The sequence below is a fragment of the Cinclus cinclus genome, chromosome 3 (assembly GCF_963662255.1).
Source record: "Cinclus cinclus chromosome 3, bCinCin1.1, whole genome shotgun sequence".
Lineage (NCBI taxonomy): Eukaryota > Metazoa > Chordata > Aves > Passeriformes > Cinclidae > Cinclus > Cinclus cinclus.
In genome coordinates this window covers 106,077,818-106,100,984 of record NC_085048.1, presented here as the reverse complement: position 1 = coordinate 106,100,984, position 23,167 = coordinate 106,077,818, and the positions used below count along the sequence as shown (strand labels likewise).

Genomic DNA, 23,167 nt, shown 5'->3' with positions numbered 1-23,167 from the left:
TGGGAGAAAATGTGCCTTTGCACAGGACCTTTTCACAGCCCTTGCTGCTGCCCCCCAGTTTGGGCTCACAGATGATACTTAGCATGCATGAAGGCAATTTTTACAGGCTAATAACAGACCCATCTGCAAGGGAAAAGGGCTCTGCTGATGCTTGCTCAGCTGAGGAACCACAGGGAATCCCTGCAGAAAATACAGGCTCACAGGCTTAATGCAGTGTGCACTTCCTAATTGAAAATGAACTAATTGCTGGTTGTTTAAAAGCAAACACGTTGCTGGGCTGAGGCAGACACTGAATGCAGAGCACCTCCTGAGGGAATATTTTCAACCCAGCCCATGCTCGAGCATCAGTGAGGTGTGTGCAGGAAATCCTTGCAGGCTTGCCAGGGTGGCTCAGGGTCATGGTGAAGGCACATGATTTCCTGGGGTTAGTGGGTCACTTTATCTGGCTGCTGAAATACCACAGTAAAGAAGTAGGGCTTACATAGCTTTAGTACAGAGTCATTAAAAGTTCCATTTTAAAGTAAAAATTCCCATCTCACTTCATTATTCTAGGTATTAACTTCGTAAGGTTATTCTGTGTTTTTATGTGTGGCAGAATTTCATGGGCCTTTGCTCAGGGTTGCTTGGGGACATCTGGGATGGCAAGGGATGTAGTCACTGCTTAAGGGATGCACTTGAAAACTTTGATACTTTTCAAGATTACAAGACAGGAAAGGTCATTCCAACTTTTGTAGTCTTTAAAAAGACAAGCTGTTTGGAGGGGGAGCAAAAATTGGCTCTGACTTTTTATTGGGAACAGAAAACAGGGCAGAGATAAACAGAGTTCTCTCTTATTTTTTAGGTGCACTGGATTACTCTTAGGATATGATAAAAAATATAGAACAGCATTAACCTTAGGATTGAAGTAATTATTTTTTTCAGTTTATTCCTACTGCCTTGAATCTAACTTGCTGTAAATGCAAAAATTTGTTCTTGGAGAACAGTAACATAAATCTGGACTTTCAGCTTTTCAGTTCAACAGTCTTGGAGTGTCCCCTGATCTCACATCCAGGAGAGGGACAACTCAGGTAAACCCCAGGAACAAGCCAAACTTCAGAGAGTGAACAAACCTGTGACCTGTGTGTGAGGGTCACAACCCTCTATAGGGTGTGAGCTGGCAGGGCTTTAACTTTTTTGTGGGAAAGCTATTGCTGGAAATCCTTTCCAGAGCATGGACCACGATGGAGGAGTCTGAATGGGCTCACCTGGCACCCAGAATAGTACTGCCACCCTCATGCTCCAGTGTGGGACTGTAGGATACTTATTGCTTTGAAAAAACCCTTCATCTGTGACTGGGAAGCAGCACAATGATAGTGCAGTAGCTGACAGAATGGATTTATTTGCTGGTCCACATCACACACCTTTCATGGGCATCATCTCAGGAAATTTCCTCTGTGGGGATCTGATCTGTCCATGAAGAACATTGTTGAAATTTGGACCAGCCTGAGAGCCCATGGCACTGTGGTGCTCAGTGAATTACTTCTGTGCATAGAAAAGAGTGCAGTGCAAAGGAGCCAAGTCTGGCATAGATCTAGCAGGCAGGGTGTGCTGATTAGCATGTAATTCGATTTGTTAGGCACTACAGTAAACAACACTGAGAGCAAAAGCAGTGATTGCTCCTGATAGCACCCTCTCAGCATTACCTGGTGCCTGCAGCAGCCAGGTGGAGCTGTTTTACAGTTCCTCAGCAGAGTTGACACTGCCCCTTTCCTGGGCAGAGGCAAAGAAGAAGACAAATACTGCAGTTCTAGAAGAGTTTGGGTAACTATCTTCAGAGCACAGCTCACACATTTCTCCCACTGTCTCTGTTCCATCCCCATTCCCCAGTGGCACATCTGGGACCATCACTGCTGTGGGTTACTCAGGAGAAGAGTTGGTGCAGTTGTCTGATTTTCACCCCAGAACTGCATTTTCCTCTACTAAGTGTCATGTCCATACTTTCTTCCATCGTGGTTTTGGTTAAGAAACTGTCATCTCTAACTCTTGTGCCACGGTTGGGCTGTGGGTTGAGGAGCCCTTGGTATGGCAGTCTGGAGCTGAACAGGCTCAACTCCTGGCTCTCCCATTTAAGAGCAGACTTGCTTTAGGTGTCGTGCTGTCCTGCTTACTGAAGTCATTGTTTGCTGTCACTAAAGGACTGCCTCCTCCAGACCTCACATTTACAAGCACAAATTTAATGTGCTGCATCATTTCAGCACAAGAGTGAGTAAAGTTTCTCCATAGAAGTGCCCCACTGAAGCACTGCAGTGACGAGTTTTCTGTTTCCCCCCCAAAGCCAAGCCCGCTGCCATCAATGGTAGCTGTTGTTAGTACAGGTTCCCCCAGTCCCCTTGTGTCAAGCGTCACCTTGTGCCATGTGCCATTGGAATCAACCAGACTATCCCTTGGCAAAGCATGTGCAAGGAGAGGACAGACATCCTGGTTGTGCTCATCCCACCAAAATAGCAACAAATTACAAGGACAATACCTCTCATTTCCTCTCCTTCTGTGGGGGTGAGGACAGGAGGAGCTGCACAGAGAGGTGGCATTTGCTGAGAGCCCTGGCACAATCAGGGCTACATTGGAAGCTGTCGGGAAGAATTAAGTTAAGGGTGAGTGCTCTGGCATGGAGGTCGCACAGAGGCAGCTCTGCAGAGCTGCCCTGCAGCCTCCCACCTCTGTGTGCCTCTGATAAAGGCTGCCCTGTTGTTTGTGGGATGTTTTCCAAAGTAATCCCATTAGGAAATTGGAGGTTCTTATTAACTGTGAGAAGGTTGCTGTTTTGTGTGGAATAGGTTGGTGCCTGAATGAATTTCATGCATTTTGTGCTCTTGATACAAATTTCATAAGTCTTCTGCTACACACACATTATCCAGCATCCTGGAAAGCTCCATTATTTCTCTTCAAAGCACTTGGGTTATTCCTAAAATGGCTTTAGATGTCTTGGAGAATATGTATTCACTTACTGGGGATGTTTTCTGTTTCCACTCCTCATTAAATAAGCCCTTTATGTTTTGCATCATATCAGTAGAGCTATGGGAAAAACAAAATCATCTCTCCTTTTTTGAGATATGAGGACCAAGTACATCAGTGAGGACTGAATCAGGACACTTACAAGCCCAGAGCACAAGGTTTCACAGACTTGGCTGCCCCAAACCCTCATCCTCAGACAGCTGAAGAAAACAGGCAGCATCATTTCCATTCTTTGAGAGAAATGAGGGGAAATGAAGCTTCCCTGGGACTTCTGTGTATGTTACAGCTCTTTGGAGGGATTGTGCTGAGGGGAGGTTGGCTTGGCTTTACAGTGAAATGGAGGTAACTTGCTGGCTGGTGTCTTGTTGAGTGAATGTGCTGTTCATTTTAAAAAGCAATGTGCATTATGCCAGCCTATGTGCTTTTAGTCATCCAATGTTGTTTGGAGCTCTGGAGGACTTCAAGCATCCAGCAGATGCATTGGGATGCAAGTCCTGCAGGAAACCCTGGCACTGATTAGAGGAAAAAATACATGTCTAGAACTGATGGTTTAAAATGTTACTCCAATAGTCTCATGGATTCCCATCCCTGAGGGAGAATGAAATCAATGCAGTGCCATTGATCTGCAGCCAGCTGTGATTTGGGGAGCCCTGCAGATGAGCCCTGGTTGGGAGCTACTGCCTGACCTGCTGGCTGCTTCTCTTTGAGCCTGGAAAATGGGTAGTCTGTGAACACAGACCAACCATGATGACTTTGAAAGTGTGTCTGGGAGTGCCACAAGGTACCCAAATGCACCAAAGGAAAATAAAACAATTATAATGCTGGAAAGGGAAAAAAGCCACATAACAAAATGACTGTAGGAGGTTTTGGGAGAGGAAGGTGAGGAAGATAACAAAGTTAACAGTGCTAAAGGGAGACTGTCAAAAGAGCAGGAGGTTTTCAGAAGTTAAGAGTAGGGTAGAAAACCAGAGAGAGGTGTGTGGAAGATGAGACCTCTGAAGAGAGGCCAACAGGAGCAAGTCTTCTGTGTCTAAAAGAAATGTGTACAAAGGAGACAATCACCTACAAATATATGGGAGGAGGACTTAGAAAGCAGCCAGCAATCCATTTTCAAATAATGAACTTCATCTTTAGATAAACCAGTAAAAGGCAATGTGGGTGGAATAAATACCTGATTTATCACCGCATCTTTTCTTAGCTGCAGCAGCCACACAACCGTATTTTCTTCTCTGAGCTTCTCCTCTCTACCTCCTGAATGAAAGTCAGGGAAGCACCTTTATAGCTGTGATAGAAGAGCAGCTGCCAGCCTCCTCACCCTGCTGCTGTTTCAGACAGGTGCTCAAGTGCTTAGCCAGCCCTGCTTGAAATGGCCCAGAGAGTAAGGTGGAGGACTACTCTGAGACAGCAGAAAGTAGGCAGAGAACTTTTCCAGGACAGGACAGTGTGTCACTGAAAAGCAACAGGACCTCTGTTTCCCTGGGACTAGCAATTTTTGCTTGCCTTGCACAGCAGGTTTCTGGAGTCCTCCAGAAAGTCAGTACTGAACTTGCTTCAGTAGAACTGTTAGGCTGCACTTCGTGTTAAGGTGGGACCCACCAACCCCAAGGGTTAATGCAGGTTGTGAGTGTATTGGCTATTTCCTATGCCAGTAGAATAAGTAAATGACTTTATCCCTCTCAGTTTGTAGCTCGTGCCTCCTTCCACCTTTCCAATGAAACTTGTCTTACTCCAGCTAATCTATTAGCCTGTATTCCCTTGTGTGCTCTAAAACCCTCCTGCTGCCTTCTCCATGTTCTGCAGGAAGGCCAAAACAAACAGGAGGAAAGCTAATCAAGTCCGTTTTATCAGGAAATAACAGTAAAATTGACTAAAACATTCACTTTCTGTAGGACAAGAGCTATAACAATTAGCTTTACCAGGCAGCCAGGCCTGGTAAACCAGGTCAACCCAATGATGGAGAAGCTGGAAAGGTCACATTTCTTCCAACAGCCTTCAGCTTCTTGCTTGTGTAGGATTGGAAGGACACCTCTCTCTTCTTCACACCACCTGCACAGGGACCAGAAGAGCTGATGCTCCTTCCTGGACCTTAAAAGGAATAGGGCTGTGATGTAATGAATCCCACCTAAGTTTGCTGGCCAGGAGCCAGGGACTTCTGCTTGTCTGGGTGTCAGCCCACATGCTTTGGGCATGTGGCTCTCATGGTAAATGATTTCTCCCCTGAAGAAGTCAGGCCATGATATTTGTAAAGCTGATACCTGATGCTTTTTTTAAGCAGGACCCTCCATAAATGCAGATGAAGGCCCTGGACCACTTTAGAATTAGATCTGAGCTCTCTGTTTTCATCACTAAAATGGCACAGGAATAATTCCCCTTTGAATGCTGCTGTGTGAGACCTTGATCTGACCATGGCAGAGCCAGTCTCTCATCTGGGATAAGTTGTCTTTGCTTCAGGATCTGGGGTAGAGATTTAGGATGCAAAGCTGTGCCTGTATTTGCTCCCCCTTGTATCAGGGCACAGCTCACCATTTATCCCAGGTGTTATTCTCGGAGCCAAGCCACCCACTGCTGCTGGTATTGCACTGAGATTAGAGCTTCCATGGGGTGCAACTTGTAGCATGAGCAGAGAGAGGAATACAGAGTAGGACCTGGGGCTTTCTTTCCTGGGAATTTCCTTGTTTCACAGGGTATTATGAACATATGTAGTAAGAGACTGGGTTGACCAAGGAGGCCAGATAAGTGCTTGCCTTGCATAGATCTCAGTGTGTGAAGTTCATTGAGGTACTTGGCTAATGACATCTACTACAATTCCTTGTGAAGTAGAGAGAATGAGTGAGGGTTACAACAGGGTGTAAACATGTGGCTTTTTTTCTTTTCTTTCCTTTTTCCCTCTGACTTCTCCAGATCTTTCCACCATGTTCGGGAAAAAGAAGAAAAGGCTGGAAATTTCCGGGCCCTCCAACTTCGAGCACCGGGTCCACACTGGCTTCGACCACAGGGAGCAGAAGTTCACAGGGCTGCCCCAGCAGTGGCACAGCTTGCTGGCAGACACAGCCAACCGGCCCAAGCCCATGGTGGATCCCTCATGCATCACTCCCATCCAGTTGGCTCCTATGAAGGTACCGTGCTGAGTCCCTTGGAGCCCCTCAACCTGTCTTTAACTGCATGTCCCCTTAACGAAGCAATGTCAGCAGCATGTGGGTATTACATATCAGTTGTCCTGGGAGGCAGGCACGGCTGGGAGGGAGCTGCAAATCCAAACATTTAACAGCAGAGCTCCAAGGAAAAAAGGAATTCTGTGTATACAACTTGTGGGAGTGTCTCAGAAGAGTGTGAGTCACGGGTCTGGCAGGGGCCGAGATTTCACGCTCCCGGGCTGCAGAAGAAAAAGCCACAAGTCCCAGTGGAGGCCCAAAACGCTGCTCCTCTGCATCATAAAGCTCCTTGATAATTAATTTAAGAACAGTGCTTTAGGCAAAGGCTGTTTGGAGCAAGGGAGAGAGGGAAAAGTACACCAAAGGAAAGAAATTAAATTGCTTGTTCAGCTGGGCAAGGAGCTCAGGGAGGGATCTCATTGCCACCCGCTGCTGCCTGCAGGGGTAGGACGTGGGATGAAGTTGAGCTCCTCAGTGGGTGGGAGGAGGAGAAACAGCCCCAGGTCATGGCTTGGGAGGCTCAGACTGGATACCTGGGAAGAAAACTTGGCTTAGAGGGTAAGAGCAGGATTGCACAGGGAGCCATCAGGATTCTAGGCTCAGAATTCGGGTAGACCAGTTGACTCTGATTCTGCAGTTTCTCTGGGATTGCACATCCTGACATCCAAGTGAATCACACCTGTGTGGTGGTGGTATCTTAGCCACACACCTCTCCCTGCCATGCAGCTGCAGAATAAATTTAGGATTCATTTTCATGTGGATTTTTCTGCAGCAAGGGAAAATCAGATAATCCCGAGAGCATGGACTCCATAGTTATATTTGCTAAGTGCTCTTTGCTAAATTTACATTTACTGCCTGCTCCAGAAGGGCACTCATCACTTGCTGATCAGATCTGCTAGGTGCTGCTACAGGACAATGGGGATAAAACCAAGGTCTTTTTTTTTTCTCCTCTAATAAAATATCTTGCTGATAATAGTGGCCCAGAATAATGAGGAAAAAGGTAGGTAATCTTTTTCCTGCTGGTGGAGAAGAGCAGCTTTGTTCCACAGCCCTTCTTAACACCAAAAATATCTCTGGATGTTTTGACATGAATACATGAAGATGTTTTAAAATGGGGGGGAAAAAATGGAGTTTAGTATCTTGCAGAAACACCCTCTCTTTTGTACAGTTCAGTTCTGGAGCTATAAATTCATAAGCTTAAAAAGTTTTAAATTGCATTACTTTTCTCAGCATTATAAAGATTATATTACTCTGGGTCTTGGCCTGAAAATGCACGTGTGCAGAGCTGGGTTCATGTCCCACTGAAATAATACACAGTGAAGGATCCAGCCCCAAATGAGAAATTGCTTCATTTTGAAGTAGAGAAAATCACTTTTGGTTATTTCCTAGAAACTGTAAATTCTTGCTTTTCTGTCTGTGTATCCGGAGTCTACATTTGTGCACATGCCAGGGATGTGGTTTTCAGCTAAACTGTCTTGTGCCAGGAAAGGGCTAGGGCCAGGAGCCAAAATATGGGTCCCAATCCAAGCTCATTTTTCCAATGTAGCCTTGTGCCATGGTGGTCCTTTATGCCACCTGCATCCCACAGCATCTTCCCAGAATGTGTGTCCCAGGGACAGGATGCCTGCAACCTGGTGTGCTCATGGGGCTGAGCACAAAGCATCTGCAGAGACTTCCTCAGGAAGGAGTTTCTGAGAAGGTGGAAAATGTGAATTTGGAAGGAAGTTACCCCAGTCTGCAGCTGATTGTATGCCCAAAGGTATAGGTAGGTGGGGAAATGGGGTTAAGACTGAAGAATTCACAAAACTGTGCCTTTACCATCCTTTTTCTTTCCCTCTCTGAGACTCAGCTGGAGCTAATTGAAATGGTCCTCCATAACAGTGCTAGAAAGTTTTCATAACAACTAAGAGAGTCATCTTAGAGAGTCAAGAATAGCAACTGAGTCAGCTCAGTTGACTATCAACTGAGAATTGGCTTTTAATTCCATTGCAAGATACCACTTTACTGTATATTTATTAAGAATTAACATGCTTTGTTTGGATACAGCTTAATTTACAGAGAGAAACCAAATTGCAGTCACTTTAAAATTAAGAATATTTAATGTTGCTAGACTAGTTCAGCATAAACATTTAATTTAGACAAATTTTTAATGTGTGCACTTGCACCAGTACCTTTAGTGTTTAAAGGGTATTTGACACTGAGAATTTCATAACTTTGCTGAGAACTGAAGATGTAAAATGCACTTGCAGTTCATGAAGATAGGAACCAAAGGTTCTGAGATCTCATTATTGTTTAGAACTTTTGTCTTTTCCACACAACAGCTGATAGTTCAATTAATGCATTGACATGCAGCAGAAGAAGATTCACAGTTGTGCCCCGAGTCACAGGATTAAGCCAGGCTGAGGCATTTGGCCAGAGTTAGTTCATGCTGTGGTTTCAGGTCATACAGCAGCTCTGTAACTCTGTTCTTATGTGCTTTTAAATTTCTATTTAATTCCTTCAGTATTGACTGTCTCTGTGGTGTGAGGCAGAAGCGTTCCTCCTAATTGGTGCTCCTTCGTGACTGAAGAGTAGCACAGATCAGAGACAGACTTTGACAGCACCATTTCTTGGTTTTGAGACAGAACTGGTGTTTTCTTGCTTGCTTCACCCAGAGCTGAGGCAGACGAAGGGAAAGACCTTTTTTGAGTTCTGTAGGTTTTGCAGCTTTCTCAGTTAGTGCTGTTTGCTTGTTTCTCAGCCTGCAAGGCAGATCTGATGGTGCGTAGTGTATCCCTTTGTGTAGAACCAATAAATGATAGATACTCTAGCTGCTCCCTCTCTATTCAAAGGCAGCAGCAGCAGAGATGATGACGAGGCAGCGCCCTGGGCTCTCAAATATCCTGGGGGATGTCATCCCCCTGCCTCTGTTCTGGCTGGGATGAAAGGCTCATCGTGCTTTGGCAGGGGGGTGGTGGCGGCTTGTCATGGAGATATCAGCCTTTGAATCCAAACCTGAGCTGACTGTACAAATTCATTCATTTCAAAAACAACAAGAGATAATAATGGGATTCCCCTTCTCAGTGTGGCTGACCCAGATTTCAGCAGAGGACTGTGTATTTCAGGTGCAAGCACAAGTATAGCACAGCAGAAAACTTCATGAAAAATAGAACAGTGGTGATCTTGATAGGTTTGAGGAGTAAGGAAAAGGACAGGGTGAAAAAAGGCTGATTTTTCACTGAAAACATCCCTGCATGAAAAATGTGAATAGTCTGTGTCTGCCTGAATTTAAAACAGGCTTCATAAAGTCTGACATCCTGACGTCAGGCCTCTTGGTTCACTTGCTTCAGTACTTTGTAGTTTTTCCATGGGTACCTGGTGCTACTGGTTTGCTGTTTGTTCTCAGCACACAGTATGCTTGGCTTGTCTTTGCCTTTATGCTACACAGAAGCTCCAATTTGTTACCACCCTTTGATTTTTTGAAAGCTTCAGAATCCATAGCTAAGCAAATGCATCTCCACTCCATTCAGTATACCAGGGAAACAGACACCAGAACCTTTATTCTGGGGATTTTTGCCAAAAGAGCTCATCATTGGCTTTGTAAAGATGCTCCATTAACATTCTTGAATCCCTGCTGCTGTCAGTGGGAGCAGGAAGGCACTGAAGACTTGTTAAAATCCCTTCCCATGTTTCCTAGTGCAGGGAGCAGCTGAGCATCCTCACTTTTGCATCTCACATCTCACTTACTGGAGGAAAAATGTCCTTTGTTCTTGAAGAAATACCATACGAGGGTTATTCTTTAGTTGTCTGTGCTGCTTCATGTGTCAAGCCTCCACTGTTATGTTTTTGTTGGTGCTTTGGGTAGTTTCATCCACCCACATCTTCAGTAAGATCAAGGTTCCCAGCCTGACAGTGACACAGTGCTGAGTTTGTCCTTGAGAAAGGAGGGAGGCAGCTATCAGTGTTTGGGTGACTAAATATGTAGAGACTTACAGAAAACCTACCTGCTGGGACCTCCACATGACCTCCTCTCTTCTTTTGCAGTAATCTAGCCGTTCTCATGGGGAGAAATTTTACTTTTTCTGTATTTTCTCCCCCATTTCCTTCTCACTGCCCCGTAGTGTCTGCCATGCTCTGAGGTGAGCATTAGCACAGAGGGCTGAGACAGCGGGGTCAGTGTTCAGCAAAGGCAGAGCGAGATCCTCAGCTTGACATCAATGCTTTAAGGTCAGGAAAATGGCAGGAGCCTCTTCAGTGCCCTGGGGGATGGGCTGCATTCAGGGTAGAGATAATGTTTTCCTTTCCATCCCTTCACCAAAGTGCTCGTGGATGCCCCTCTTCTGGGCTGAGGTGCACATTAATTAGAGATGCACATGGACTGTACCATTAACCCGTGGCAGTTCATTTACCTGGTGTCCTGCAGCACATGGGTTTTTACAGAGCAGAGAATTTCTGTAGGGGACATACCACAGGGTTGCCAGCTTCTCTCCCAGTCTTTCATCCTCATATCTCAGTGGTCTAATTTATATGTGTTGTCTTAAAATTTTAGCTTTTTTCACTTTTGCCTCAGTCCTTGACCCCAATCCTGGTGAGTCAGCTTCAATTTTTAAAACTTTTCAAAGTTTTTACTGATGCATTTCAGCCTCTCTCCTACAAAGAAAAAAAAAATCAGAAAATTAGTTACTGGTTGTGGCCCTGTCATTAGCTCAGACATGAAAATCAAAGCTTTTGTTTACTCTGCATGAAGACAGAAAAAAAAATAAACACAAGTATTTATCTTCCCCATCCTGTTTGGCCTCTTAAAAATTTCCCAACAATGACATTCAAGCCTCGTTTAAGGTGACTTTTTTTTTCTACATTTACATGTGTCCTTGCTTAGATGGAGGATACTGTGCACAGTGATGCTGAGTGGTCAAAGACCTCAAAGAGGAGATGAATGAGAGTTCTTGTCTGGGCTTGAACAGTCAGAAATATCCAGATTTCATTAGAAAACCCCCATCCCTCTCCTCCCCATGTGGAATTGCACAGGGGAAACGCCTGACCAGGAAAAGGAGGATTTAGAAATAAAGAGCTGTTCAGAGGCATGGGAGAAGATGGACAAAGCAGTGTTGTCCTGACCTCTCTTCCTCACCCTCCCAAATTTTTGCTTCTCAACTCCTGCTGACACAGGAAGGCTGGAAGGCTGCTGACATCTCGTGGGCCTTCCTTGTAACCACATAATGAAAAGTCACACTTGGTTCTCAATTCCACATTTTGCAATGGCATGTTGAGTCTGGTGCTTGCTCAGCTGGGAGAGGGTGGAGGGGCTGTCTCCAAAAAGGGCAGGAGCCAGCAGCCTGCAGCATAGCACATCCTGGATGGAAGAAAAGGTTTTGCCACCAGGTGTGGTTGAGCAGCAGGACAGCAGCCGGGGGGGACTGTAGGATCTCAGCCTTTGGAAAGGAGAGGGTAAAATTTGATGGACAATGCTCTTTAGCCTGATCAGATTTCAATGTTAGCCCTACTCTGGAGGCAGGAGTCCCTTCCAGCCAAAGCTCTTCTGTGATTATCTTCATCTGCAAGTACTTATTGTCAGATTTGCAATTGTTCTGTAAGACAGCCCCACTTCCAATTTGTTTTGGTCACTGAACAGGAATGCATTTGCTTCTACATGCTTCTGGAAGAAAATACTACCCCACATTTACATGGAAGCTTTTCTTTCAAAGGGCTCATGCTTCACCCTTCAGTGCCATTTGTTTTTCTGTGTCTGTAAATGACGATGCTACTGGAGCTCTGTTCCTCCATGTAGATCTAGTACAAACGTGCCATCTAGTGTCCATGTCTAACTTAGTGTGAGAAGAGCCAAGTTGACACTTTTGTGTAATCTTACAGGAATTTAATTGCTGTACAGATAGAAATGAGCCACAGTATGAATCAGTGCAAGAAGTACACAGCTCAGAAGTTTTTTAGAATTTTATCACTAGGTTAATACGTTTTCTTATGTTATACATTCTACGTTGTACAGAGGAAACTTTTGGGTTTATTTCTGATTGTGTGATTTCAGAAGATTATAGGTTTTATGTAAGTCCTTAAGAAGAACACTTGCTGCCTGTGAAGTTGATTTCAACAATAGAGTCAGTGTTTAAAATCATCTGGACAATGCCCTCAATAAAAGGCTTTAAATTGGTCAGGTGGTTGGACTGAGTGATTGTTGCAGCTCCCTTCCAGCTAAAACAGTCTATTTCATTCCCTTCCATTCCATTCTATTCCATTGAATTCTAAAGGAAACATCTCTCCTCGTGATGCTTTAGCTGATACATTCTCAGTTCTTCTCTATAATTCTCAGTTTCTGGCTTCTTCATTACACTTTTGAGTTTCTGCCTTTCTGAACAGCAGAGTTCCTGCTCATCAGCTCTTTCATTTTCACACAGTTGTCTTCCATGCTGTTGAAGCATTTCATCCAGCCTGATTTTGACATTGTTTTTCTAGAGCAACCTTTGGAGAATCAAAAACATCATTATCATTTCAGACTGAGTCAAAACACAGGATATTCCTCAGTTTTTCAGTTCAGCTAATGTGCCAGAAAATGAATTATTCACATGCCTTTTTTGACCAAGATGTTGGTCCTTCATGACAGCCCCCCAGATTCAGCCAGGTACATTTGGAGTCTGTCTGCAGCTGGACTATGGATACCAACACCAGGGTTTACAAGCAGGACCTGGCCATCCTGGAGAAGCAGTGAGGTTGCCAGTAAAAGCACCCTCTCCTAGAACACAGAGTAAATACTGTAAGTGACAAAAAAAGTTTTTCACATTCCATCTTACTACTGTCCTTTAAATGTACTCAAATGAAGCAGGAACAATGCCTGCAGGAATGTGGTTTTCAGAGGTGGTCACTGTAGCTTACAGTGGGTGCAGGACTCTACTTTGCTCCACTTTAGACCATGAAGACAAGTTCAGCACTGCACTAAAGCCTTTAGTCCATCATTCTGCACCTCTGCCTTGGAGGTGTGGCACGTGGTTGCCTGCTGATCATGTCCCTCATTTGAAAGGTCCCTGACATCCCCAAAAGAACTTGTGCTGCCAATACTCTCCTCCTGCAGGCACTGGAGGCAGGCTCACACCTACACCTGCACAGTCCCTTTGAGCTCACTGAGTGCTTCCCTGAGGGAGTGTTGGAGTTTGCTGTCTGCAGTGAGGGGATCTAAGGAAGTTCTTCAGGAATCATTTATCATCTTAGCAAGCTTTGCCCATACAACAGTTGGCACTGATTTGAACTGGTCCACTTACATGACAAAGGAGTTACTTTATGTGGGACTGGAGCAATCACAGACGATAATACTGATCAATATAGATTACAGACTTCTATGGGTAAAAGTTGTCTCCAAGATGATTTAGTAGAAGAATGTTCTTAAATGCATCGGCACTGAGATTTTATGCAATATTAGTGTTGGAGGAATCTTGCCAGGGTAAGCTTTAGTCCTGTTATTGAGGGCTTACGTGGGTGAGCAGAACTTTGCAGTACATTCAAGACTGAAAGTGAACTTGGAGTTCACAGTCTACAGCTGCTGAAGCACACCAGCCTCCTTTAGAGCTCAAAACCCATGTTAACCTGTAGGTCTACACATTAAAGGGCCAAACTCTCATGCCAGCATTTCAGAAATTGAATCTGGTCTCCTCTGGGAATACCAGACTATGAATACTCTCCAGGTAAGCACTTTATAACCTGAAACAAGCCAGGAATTAGATCCTCACCAAGGACACTCATAATCAGGTTCTTTTTCTAACATGGAAGTTGGTCCTTGAAGACAAATCTGTAGAACACTCTTCCAGTAACTCCTCTGGCTGGCTTGCCTGTCCTGCAAAATGAGCCACACTCCTGGCTTGCTGCCTGGAGGTGGATGGCTCCATCACTGCTCCATGTGGCTGTTCTTATTTGTAGCTCCTTCTGGTTTGTTCAGCCCAGGTTTTTACTCTAAAGCCTTCCCTGTACTGACCGTACTCTCCCAGGAGCAGAGCTTGGGCCTGGGAAGGGGCAGGCAGGTGGAGGTGATGCTTTGGGGTCCTCCTGCAGCCTGTTCCATGGCCATGGTCCCCCAGAGCAAAGCATGGGAAACAAATGGTGAGCTGGAAGCAGTAAATGTTTTCCCCACTGAACGTTTGGAAAGGCTGGATGTTTTACCAGGATCAGTCACGTAGTCCAGCGAGCTCCTGCTTGACTCAGCTGAGAAAGCTGAACTGGGGAACATATGCTGGGAGATGCCTTGTTTCCATGGATTGGCCGAGCCTCCAGTGGTGCTGCTGAAGTCCCTCAGATCAAAAGCTGAATTAGAAAATTCTCTGCTCGTTTGGTCGGTGGTCGGCCGTGGGGAACACTAGGTGGCAGCAGGGAATCTCTGGAAGTTCCTATCCATGTGTGTCAAAGGCGAGCCCTGACAGCTGAAGTAACAGGAATCTGCTTGGGAATCCTGATGGCTTTTGCTTAAGGAAGATGCTTTAGCCCATGTAGTAACAGCTCTGTGGAGGGGATTTCCACCTAAAATTGATCCTGCAGAATCTGCAGTCCACATCAGCACTAGGGCAATGCTTGTTCTTTCCTTCTCATTCATCCATGCAGTGACAGTAGTTGTTCAGTCACTGCACATTCTGCACATCTCAGTGACAGATTTGTCCCTGGGTCTGCCAATGAACTTGGTTTGAGACCTTGTAGAAGTCCAGAACATAAACCAGACAGGTTACAGTGCCACTAAACCATGTGCCGTACAATAGAAGTCTTTAATGTCCCTTCCAATCCAAACCATTCTGTATTCTATAACTGTAACCAAACAGACACATTTATTCAGTCACAGAGTTTAGTTCAATAGTCATAGGATCAGAGGGAAAAAACTGTTGCCAAGCAGCTCACTTACCTGTGGAGCCAAAGCTCCAGGTATAAATGTGTTTTTTTCTGTCTCCTGCTCTGACATGATTAGATCTGGGCATTGGTGACTCTCTAGGAATTTGAAAGTGCTTTGCTGAGCTTTCTTTCTTGTCTTCCCCTTCATGCAGGATCCAATTACACCAGACAAGCACTGTGTATTACCAGGGAGCAACACTGACTTACTGCAGACTTTTAAATGCCTTTTCTGTTGTCTGTGGAATGAACTGTGTGAGCCAGAAAAAAAGAACATTTCAGATACAGATCTTTGGAGAGAGAAAAGTGAATGAAAGAGGAGTATTTAGGGTGAGCATTTCTGCTTTTTAATTGCTGAGATCCAACAGGCATTAGTAGTTAGCTATCAGGATGACACAGTTAAAAGGATAGCATAAGATTGTGAATTTTACTGAATTTTACAGTTTTGTCGTCTGAGCAGAACAGTAATTGGTATCTGTGTCCTAGTTTGCAGTTAATGATTCTCACTGAGCATACTGCTAGTGAAGCCTTATTGCCAAGCCTTATGCTTCCATGTGAAGCAGCACTTTCCAGGAGCATGGGATATATAAGTGTAGAAATCTGGTTTAAACACAGCAGTTTTAATGAACCACCCTGGGAAAATGCTCTAGAGCAGGAGGTGAGGTCTGACTCCCATCCCACACCCTAGACTGGGGGGAACAGCCCCATTTCTCCCTTACCAGCAGGATCTGTATTGCCCCTCTCCCTGACTTCCCACGCTGTCTGGCAGGGTTGGAGGAGGGAGGGAGTCTCTCAGTTTCAGGCAGATTAATTTATTAAGCGTGTCAGGACCAATCTGCCGCTGAGGACAGAGTGCACTTGGTGGCAATGCAGCCCAGCAAATCGAATCAAATCAAGATTATCCTAGAAATATTTGAGCAGTTTCTTGTACATGAAAGATTGTCCTGTTGGGCTGGGCTTCACCTCTGCTGCAGAGCATCATCTGAAATCTCCTGCCTCACTTTGTTCCCATCAAGAAGCTGTTTGATTTGCACTTCTCTTTTACAACAGGGAATAATTAAAATGTCAGCCGAGGAAGCTCTTCATGTCTTTTGTCTCACCTGCATTGTAAATTTGACCTAAGCATTAGATTTCTGTGCAGGAGCACTTTTTGCTTCATGTCCATGTTTGAAGATGAAAACCAGTCAGTGGGAGTCAGTCCTGCTTCCTTAGGACATTCCTCTGGCTGCATTTCCCATTTGATAGTGTCCTGAAAAGGAAAAGTAAGGTATTTCCTTGGAAGAAAGAATGCTGCAATTTACAGTGCAGATGAAATTGTTTCATGTTTTTCCTTTCCCAATACAAATTCCTGGATTCCCTGAAATCACAGAGTGAGCTTTCAGGAGAGGATAAAGAAGTCCAAAGTAGTCAGAGACTACTAGCAGTCAGATTAAAAAGTGTCCCTTGCATACGTGTGGCCAGGAATGCACTATTTTAGTGTTTTAGGGAGAACCTTGAAATGTTCAGACTGTTTTAAGGCCATGGAACTGAGTCATTTTTTGGCACATGGCTGGCTGCTGGATGATTTCTCCTGCTGTACCTTGATAATGCCTTCCCTGCCAGCATGGGCAGTGCTCTGCACACATCACCCTGCCCTTCCTCAGGGTGTTAATCCCAAATTTGCAGGGCTGAGATTGCAAGGACTGTCCCAGCCCTGAGCAGGGCTCATGGGCAACGAGCCCCATCGATCTGCAGTGCTGGGGACTGAGGCACTCAGCACTCACCAACATCTTCTTTTGCTCTCTGCCTCTGCCTGATGATTTATGGAGTAGGAAAGCAATTAACAACCCTCTGCCGTGGCTTGCACAGCACCAGGAGCTCCTCAAGCTGGCCCCACACACTCGAGAACAGAAATGTTGACTTTGTCTTCAAGCACCTGCTGTGTGTAAAGCTTCCTTTGCCGTGGCGGATCTCAGCCAAAAGTAATACAGTTCAAATTGCTTCTTCTAAATTAACAGACTGTCAAAATCCTCGTTTTAATTAAAAGCGGGAGATGACCCCGACCACCGTGGAGTGACCCAAGAGCCTCTGCCCTCCTGAGCAAGTGCCCCACTGTCAGAGCTGTCAGATGAAGGCAATTACTTCCTGAGCGTAAAATTCTATCACACTGGAATTGACTTAAATATTTCAGAAAGCTCAGTCAAACTGCAGCCAGAAAAATCTTTCACTGAGAAAAAAAAAAGCACTGGGATCATTAATTGGGTTAATGCTCCATCAACCTTGCATTTGTTAATGGGCATGTTTAGGGCACGAGGGGAGCCTCATCCAGGGAAATTTCATCTGAGCTACAAAGACGGTTTGTGCTGCAGTGTGACTTTGTGAATTACAGGCTGTCCCTCTCCTCAGCTTTTTTAATTGGGGCTGCTGGTTGAGAGCAGACTGCATTCCCTTTGTGCAGTGCCCTGTACCACAGTGGTCATTATGGTAAATGTATGGGTGAGTGAGACTGAGAGGGTGGGGCACTGGATTTCACACAACCCACCCTACAGCAGGGCTCCTCTCCCCGTGAAAATCCCACCCCAGCCCTTTTGTGGTCCTTACAATGAAATCTGTGATCATGGCATTGTGGCTTCGTTATAGAAAGGGTTCTTTTAAATGCCTGTCAGCCCTGGGAAGATTCACACAGTGTTGTGCCCCACCAGTTCCCAGCACCAATCACATGCAGATGTAGAATAAATACTGACTCTGTGCTCTAGAAACAGTGGCAGTGGGTGTCTCAGTGTCAGCACCATGTGGGACACCCACAGCTCCTGTGGAGTGGAGCAGTGGGTTCTCAAAGTTGAAGTTTTTGGGGAGCTGGTGAGGAAGTGTTGTTTAATTCTTGCAATTCCTCTTGCCTTTGTTGAGAAAAGTGGGGTTTTGTTTTCCTCACACTACCCTCACATAAAATCCTGGAAAAATAACAGTCTAGACTGCAGATATTAGAAGTAAAGATGACTGGCTGATGCACATTAATGATGATCATAATGATTGTGATGTGACTGCAGAGAGCTCTGCATTCATTTGGGATAGCCCCAAGTACCTGTAGGCTCCTCTTGCTATCCTACCTCCCTGCAGTTTCTCTGGGGAGTGTTTGCACCAAGTTCCCCTGGGCAGCAGAGTCAGTTCATACCTGGTTTAAGATGCATTTTTGACATGCCTTTTCCTGTGAAAGTGGAATGATGCCAGAACTAAAAGAGGCATCAGGATTGCCACCAGCCCTTGCTTCATCTCCTGTCACCTACCTCATGGCTGAGGATGAGGAGCTGTAGTGCAGAAGGCAATGTTCCCACGTCTCCCTCCAAGGGCATCAGCAGTCCAGGCACAAGCCAGCTCCCAAACTCAAATCTCAGAGGTACCAATGAGACACTTCAGTGCTTTTTATTAACTGCCCTTGGTTCTGTTATTTTTGTTTGGACAAGACCCTATGTAAGTCACTCCTGGAGCTGTGACATGTCTGCTCCTCTCTTGGTGTTACAAAAGTAAAAGTGGAGTTGTGTTTCTAGGAGAGAGGGATTTCTGTCATCTTCCCCAAATGTCCCCAGCTTTGCTTTGTGTTTTTTAGCTGGCCCCAAAGTCAGCCTTTTTGGAAAACTCTGGGGTGTTGCTTCTATAGGATTTCTCCCATGACTGCCATGAGATCCTGTGTGATGTGGAAACTACATCAGCTGTTGCTGACCAAATCTATACCTCAGTAAATCTTACTGAATTTGCTTTGCAGCTTCCTTGGGGGGAGAGAAATCCAATTCCACTAACACAGAGGCACTTGCAGATGATGTGGCTTTGAAAGGGGGAGAACAAGGTACCTGGTCCTGCTGATTTATCAGGCTTCTCAGGTCATTGATCTTTCTCTCTCCCTGCCATAAAATATTGATTTGACAAAACAGGAAAATTTTACATTGATGAACAGATTTTTTTCCAGTATTTGGACAAAACATTGCAATCTTTGGTGTGGTTTGATACAGTTGATACAGTTTTTTAGTTTAGTGGATCCACTCTATGCACTGCTGTGCTGAAACACAAAATTTCTGTGACTAATGTTTTTGAGGAATTTCATTTTGGCGGACATTTTGATTTTCCTTTCTAGCTCTGGATAAAAGAAAATTTTGAAGGGTCCTAAGTCCTATGAAATAGAAATGGTTTGGTTTTAGATTTCTCCACTCCTCTTCTTGAGGTGCTGTTTAACCCATCAGTAATACAGACACTTTTTCTTTCAAATTAAAACTTTAAAGTCGCATTTCATTTATTTGTTGTGTGCCTAAGAGATCTCTGTATGCATAAAAATTTTTATGCATATAAACTTGCACAGATCAGATGTGGTTTAAGTAGGCCTAGAATAATTAATTTTAACTTTTAATATTCTCTAACAGAATTTCAAGGTTACATATAAGAAGCATTTTTGTGTATTAAAAAAAAGGAAGAATTACTAGAATGTAGGTATTTCAGTGGTGTTTTATAACTAAATTTTATGTTAAAGTGGCTATATTTTAAGATGTCTAAAGAATTACCAGTGAATGTTATTATAATGAAACGTTGCTCTTGTTGTTATGGAAACCAACTTTTAAAACTGCTGTGCAGAGTGAGAAATTACACGGTGCCATTTTGGTGAGCCCTTTTTTATAGTTTTCCATTCTTTTGCTTTTGAAGAATTTTAAACAGCTGGCACTAGTGTTGTTAAGCATATTAGACTGCTCTCAAGCTGTACCTTTGTTTTGATCCAGTGGTTTGGAGCTCTGGTGACGTGAGCATCCCAGACATGGCACATCCTGCAGCACCCATTCAGGTCTGGAGTCTTCTGCCCTTCCAAAGGCTGAGTTGGATGAGTTTTACTTGGGGGGTTTGCATTTCTCTTTAATTTCTCTTATGAAGGGGAAAGGTCCTGTCTAAGAGCTGTTCCAAACAGGGATTTATAGATCTCCTAGAAAGGGATTAGAGCAACTCATGAGATGGGATCACAGGCTTTGGCACTTCATGGCAAGGGGCAGGTGACTCTTTGGTGCAGTTTGTTCCAGGGAGCAGAAACCCAAGATCCTGGCCTAGCTGAGTCATCCAATACCACTGCAATCTGCAGAATGCCTTCCCCAAGGAGGGAACTGTGGGATACCAAAACGATTACTTTTTCCTAATATAGTTTTGATGGGCAGAGTGAGAATTTATAGCTTTGGGAAGGAATTCATAATAGAAATTATATAAACTCTGAGGCTTCCAGGTGTAAACCAAGCTCTAAATTACAGGCTTCAGGAAGGGATGTTCTGACATACTTTCCTGTCTGTTGTGTATTCCTTGTGACTAACTCTGAGTAATAGCCACTTTGTAGACAGGCTGTAGATCAAAACTGGAACAGCTCCTATAGGACAGTACCGGAGGGTACAGAGTGATAAATTACCTCGTATCCTAGCCAGCATCATTTCTCACAATGTATCTGATGAGTTCCTGTCAAAAAAGCTCCTTTCCAGGCTAATCTGTGTGCCACAAATGCCCCAAAGTTCCCACTTAGGGGAAAGAGAGGATGCAGATATAGAAAATTTATTTAATCCTTTCTCATGAAGCTTCCCCATTCAGGTGTAATTAAGGATTCACTGGAATATGGAAGGATTGGGAGGATAACTCTGACACTGTCATTTGGAAAAGGAACTCTGAGTTTTGAATTTGTCCTCAAGTCAGTACTCCATGGAAAAAAGCCTTAAGTGCCCAGTGGAACCACTAAGGTGAAAGCATCAGTCCCAGCTCCTGGCTGAGCTCCTCAGGTACTGGGCCTTCAGCTGCCATCCCTTTTCCTCCCTGGCAGCACATTTACTTCTCCAGTCAGCCGTTGGAGACATGGGCAGGTCTTCATCTCTCACCTCCCATCTTCTTCCCTGAGCCTGCTCCTGGTGTCAGCCCTCAGGATGGCACCTCAGCCTTAAAATTTAGCCTCGCACACAAGGGAAATGATCCACCTCATCTTGGCCCTGGGCTGCTGCAAAAAGCAGGGATTTGCTTCATGTTTTTGCCTCTTTCCAGGACTTTTAAGAGACTCCGTCTATTTTGGGGTCACAGAATCACAGAATGTGTCAGTTTGGAAGGGACCACAGTGGGTCACGTGGTTCCACCTCTCTGCTCCAGCAGGGTTATCCCAGAGCACATGGTGCAGGATTTCAACCGGACAGTTCTTGAGTATCTCCAGTGAGGGAGGGTCCACAACCTCTCTGGGTGGTGTGTTCCATTGTCTGGTCACCTGCACAGTGAAGTCTTCATCCTCTAAGTGCTTTTACTTCTAGTAAGAGTAGATCAGATGCAGATCCTCTGACGCCTTTGGCAGCAGCTCTAAAACTCTTGTTACAGGGAAAGCTGGAGTTTTCCTTCTGAAGTGATGACAAGGATCAGGTTTTCTCTCCAAGTGCGTTCATATTTGTTTACGCTGGGAATAAAATGTGATGTCGTGAACACAGCTTCAAATACATTGAATGTCTTGCAACACAAAGAAAATAAATTACCAATACATCCATCATGTAGAATTCGATTTTTCTGACCATCTGTGCTTTATGCACCTTTGCTTAAGATAAAAAACTGATTTTCAGCTGTGCATAGGCTGTGCTTTTGCAGATGAGGGGAGAATCTAGTTAGGGGCAAAATCAGAGTTTAGATTGGCTGTTTATAAGATGACCTTTCCTTAAAACTCCTTTTTTTTTTTCACCCTGCACATCACAGAGGTTTAAAATCCTCATTGACTCCTGAAAACACAGCTCCAAGAGGACAAAGGATGATATATTCTTAACGAGTGTGTAAAGTATAGTAGTTATAATGACAATAAATGCAAGGTCGAATTAGGGCAAAACAGTTAATTACCCACTTCATTATTGTCAAGGTTAATACTATTTGAGCTCAGAAGCTGTTTTTCATCTCCTCCTGGAAACAAGGCAAGACAGCCTCTCTCCCAGACAGATCCATTATAGCTTATCACCGCAGGACAGGCTGCTGCAGAAGCACCATGAAGGATGTCTACTGTCACCAGGCTCCGGAGCAGGCACCTATCCTGTCCAGAGAGCAGTGGAAATTAAATGGGAGCTGCAGCTCCGGCCTTAACTCACAGAGACTGCGCCCCATTGATTTCATGGACGAGGAGAACGGTAGCGGAAAATTCCCTGGCACTCCTTCATGCGCGGGAATATTGATCCCCCCTAAATTGCACAGTGCGCTGGAAAATGTCCTTTAATAAACATGGAGTATCGACCATCGCCGAGCCTGCCTTTCCCTGGGGAGCCCTGTGGGAGCTGAGCCTGTGGAAGGGCTCGATCCTGGTTTTCCATGCGTGACAAGGTGTCGTACAGGTTTCCATTACATGATCTCAGCAGACAGAACAAAGGCCTCAGAAATCTTAGCCCATCAAGCTTGGCAAAGAATACTTTGCTTTTATCTGCATTGGCTGCAGCAGCTCTGAAAATTCCTTATGTTTGAAAATGCAAAGACTAGTAAGTGGTTAAAAAAATTCAGAAAACAATCTCTGTAAATATGTCTAGAATATAGAGAGACAGAATCCTCTATTCCTCACATATTTTTTCAATTTATAAAACCTTTAAAATTAGAAAACCTAGTCTAGTTCCTATGACACCAATTACCATTATATCTCTTTCCATTATAGCCCTTCTCTGTTATATTTTCTTTCAAGGTTTTTGTTTTGCTTTTTAAGTTTGAGCTCAAATTTCCCATCATTTGTGATTCCTGCCATTGTGTGTACATCCCATGAGGTTTTTCCCTCTGCTCACTTATACAGTACCCAGAGTCCACAATCCCAAACCAAGACCCTCATCATCAGTCCAGGTTTTCCACTGAAGTCATTCCTTGGAATCTGGGTACTCCTTGTGGGCCTGGCACTAACATTAGGCTTTCAGGTTTGGGAATTTGGCAGCTCCCAATCTCAGACTTCTTTCTGCAAATCCTTTGTGCTTCCCGGGAAAGCTGTGAGTGCTGGTGAGCCCCCAGCACACACTTTCTCTCTAGTAAATCACTTCAGGACAAATTAACATGCTACAATATATGTTTTATTCTTTATAACATCTTACTTGATTTAATTTTCTAATTTTGATGCTCATTCTTACAAAGCAATTACTTTTATTACTCCTTTACACCAATACCTTCTTTGGAATATTAATTTGTTTTTTCAGCCTAGTAAATGG

At 44.4% G+C, this 23,167-nt stretch overlaps 1 protein-coding gene across 1 annotated transcript in view; it reads left to right on the top strand.

The window, feature by feature from the left end:
- Nucleotides 1–5,892: 5,892 nt before the first annotated feature.
- The window catches only part of PAK5 (p21 (RAC1) activated kinase 5), a 36,839-nt gene continuing 19,564 nt past the window's right edge, over nucleotides 5,893–23,167 (top strand). The window contains exon 1 of the mRNA XM_062489437.1: nucleotides 5,893–6,107. Within this exon, the coding sequence (XP_062345421.1) occupies nucleotides 5,904–6,107 (204 nt within the window). The 5' untranslated portion in view covers nucleotides 5,893–5,903. The remainder of the gene's footprint in view (nucleotides 6,108–23,167) is intronic.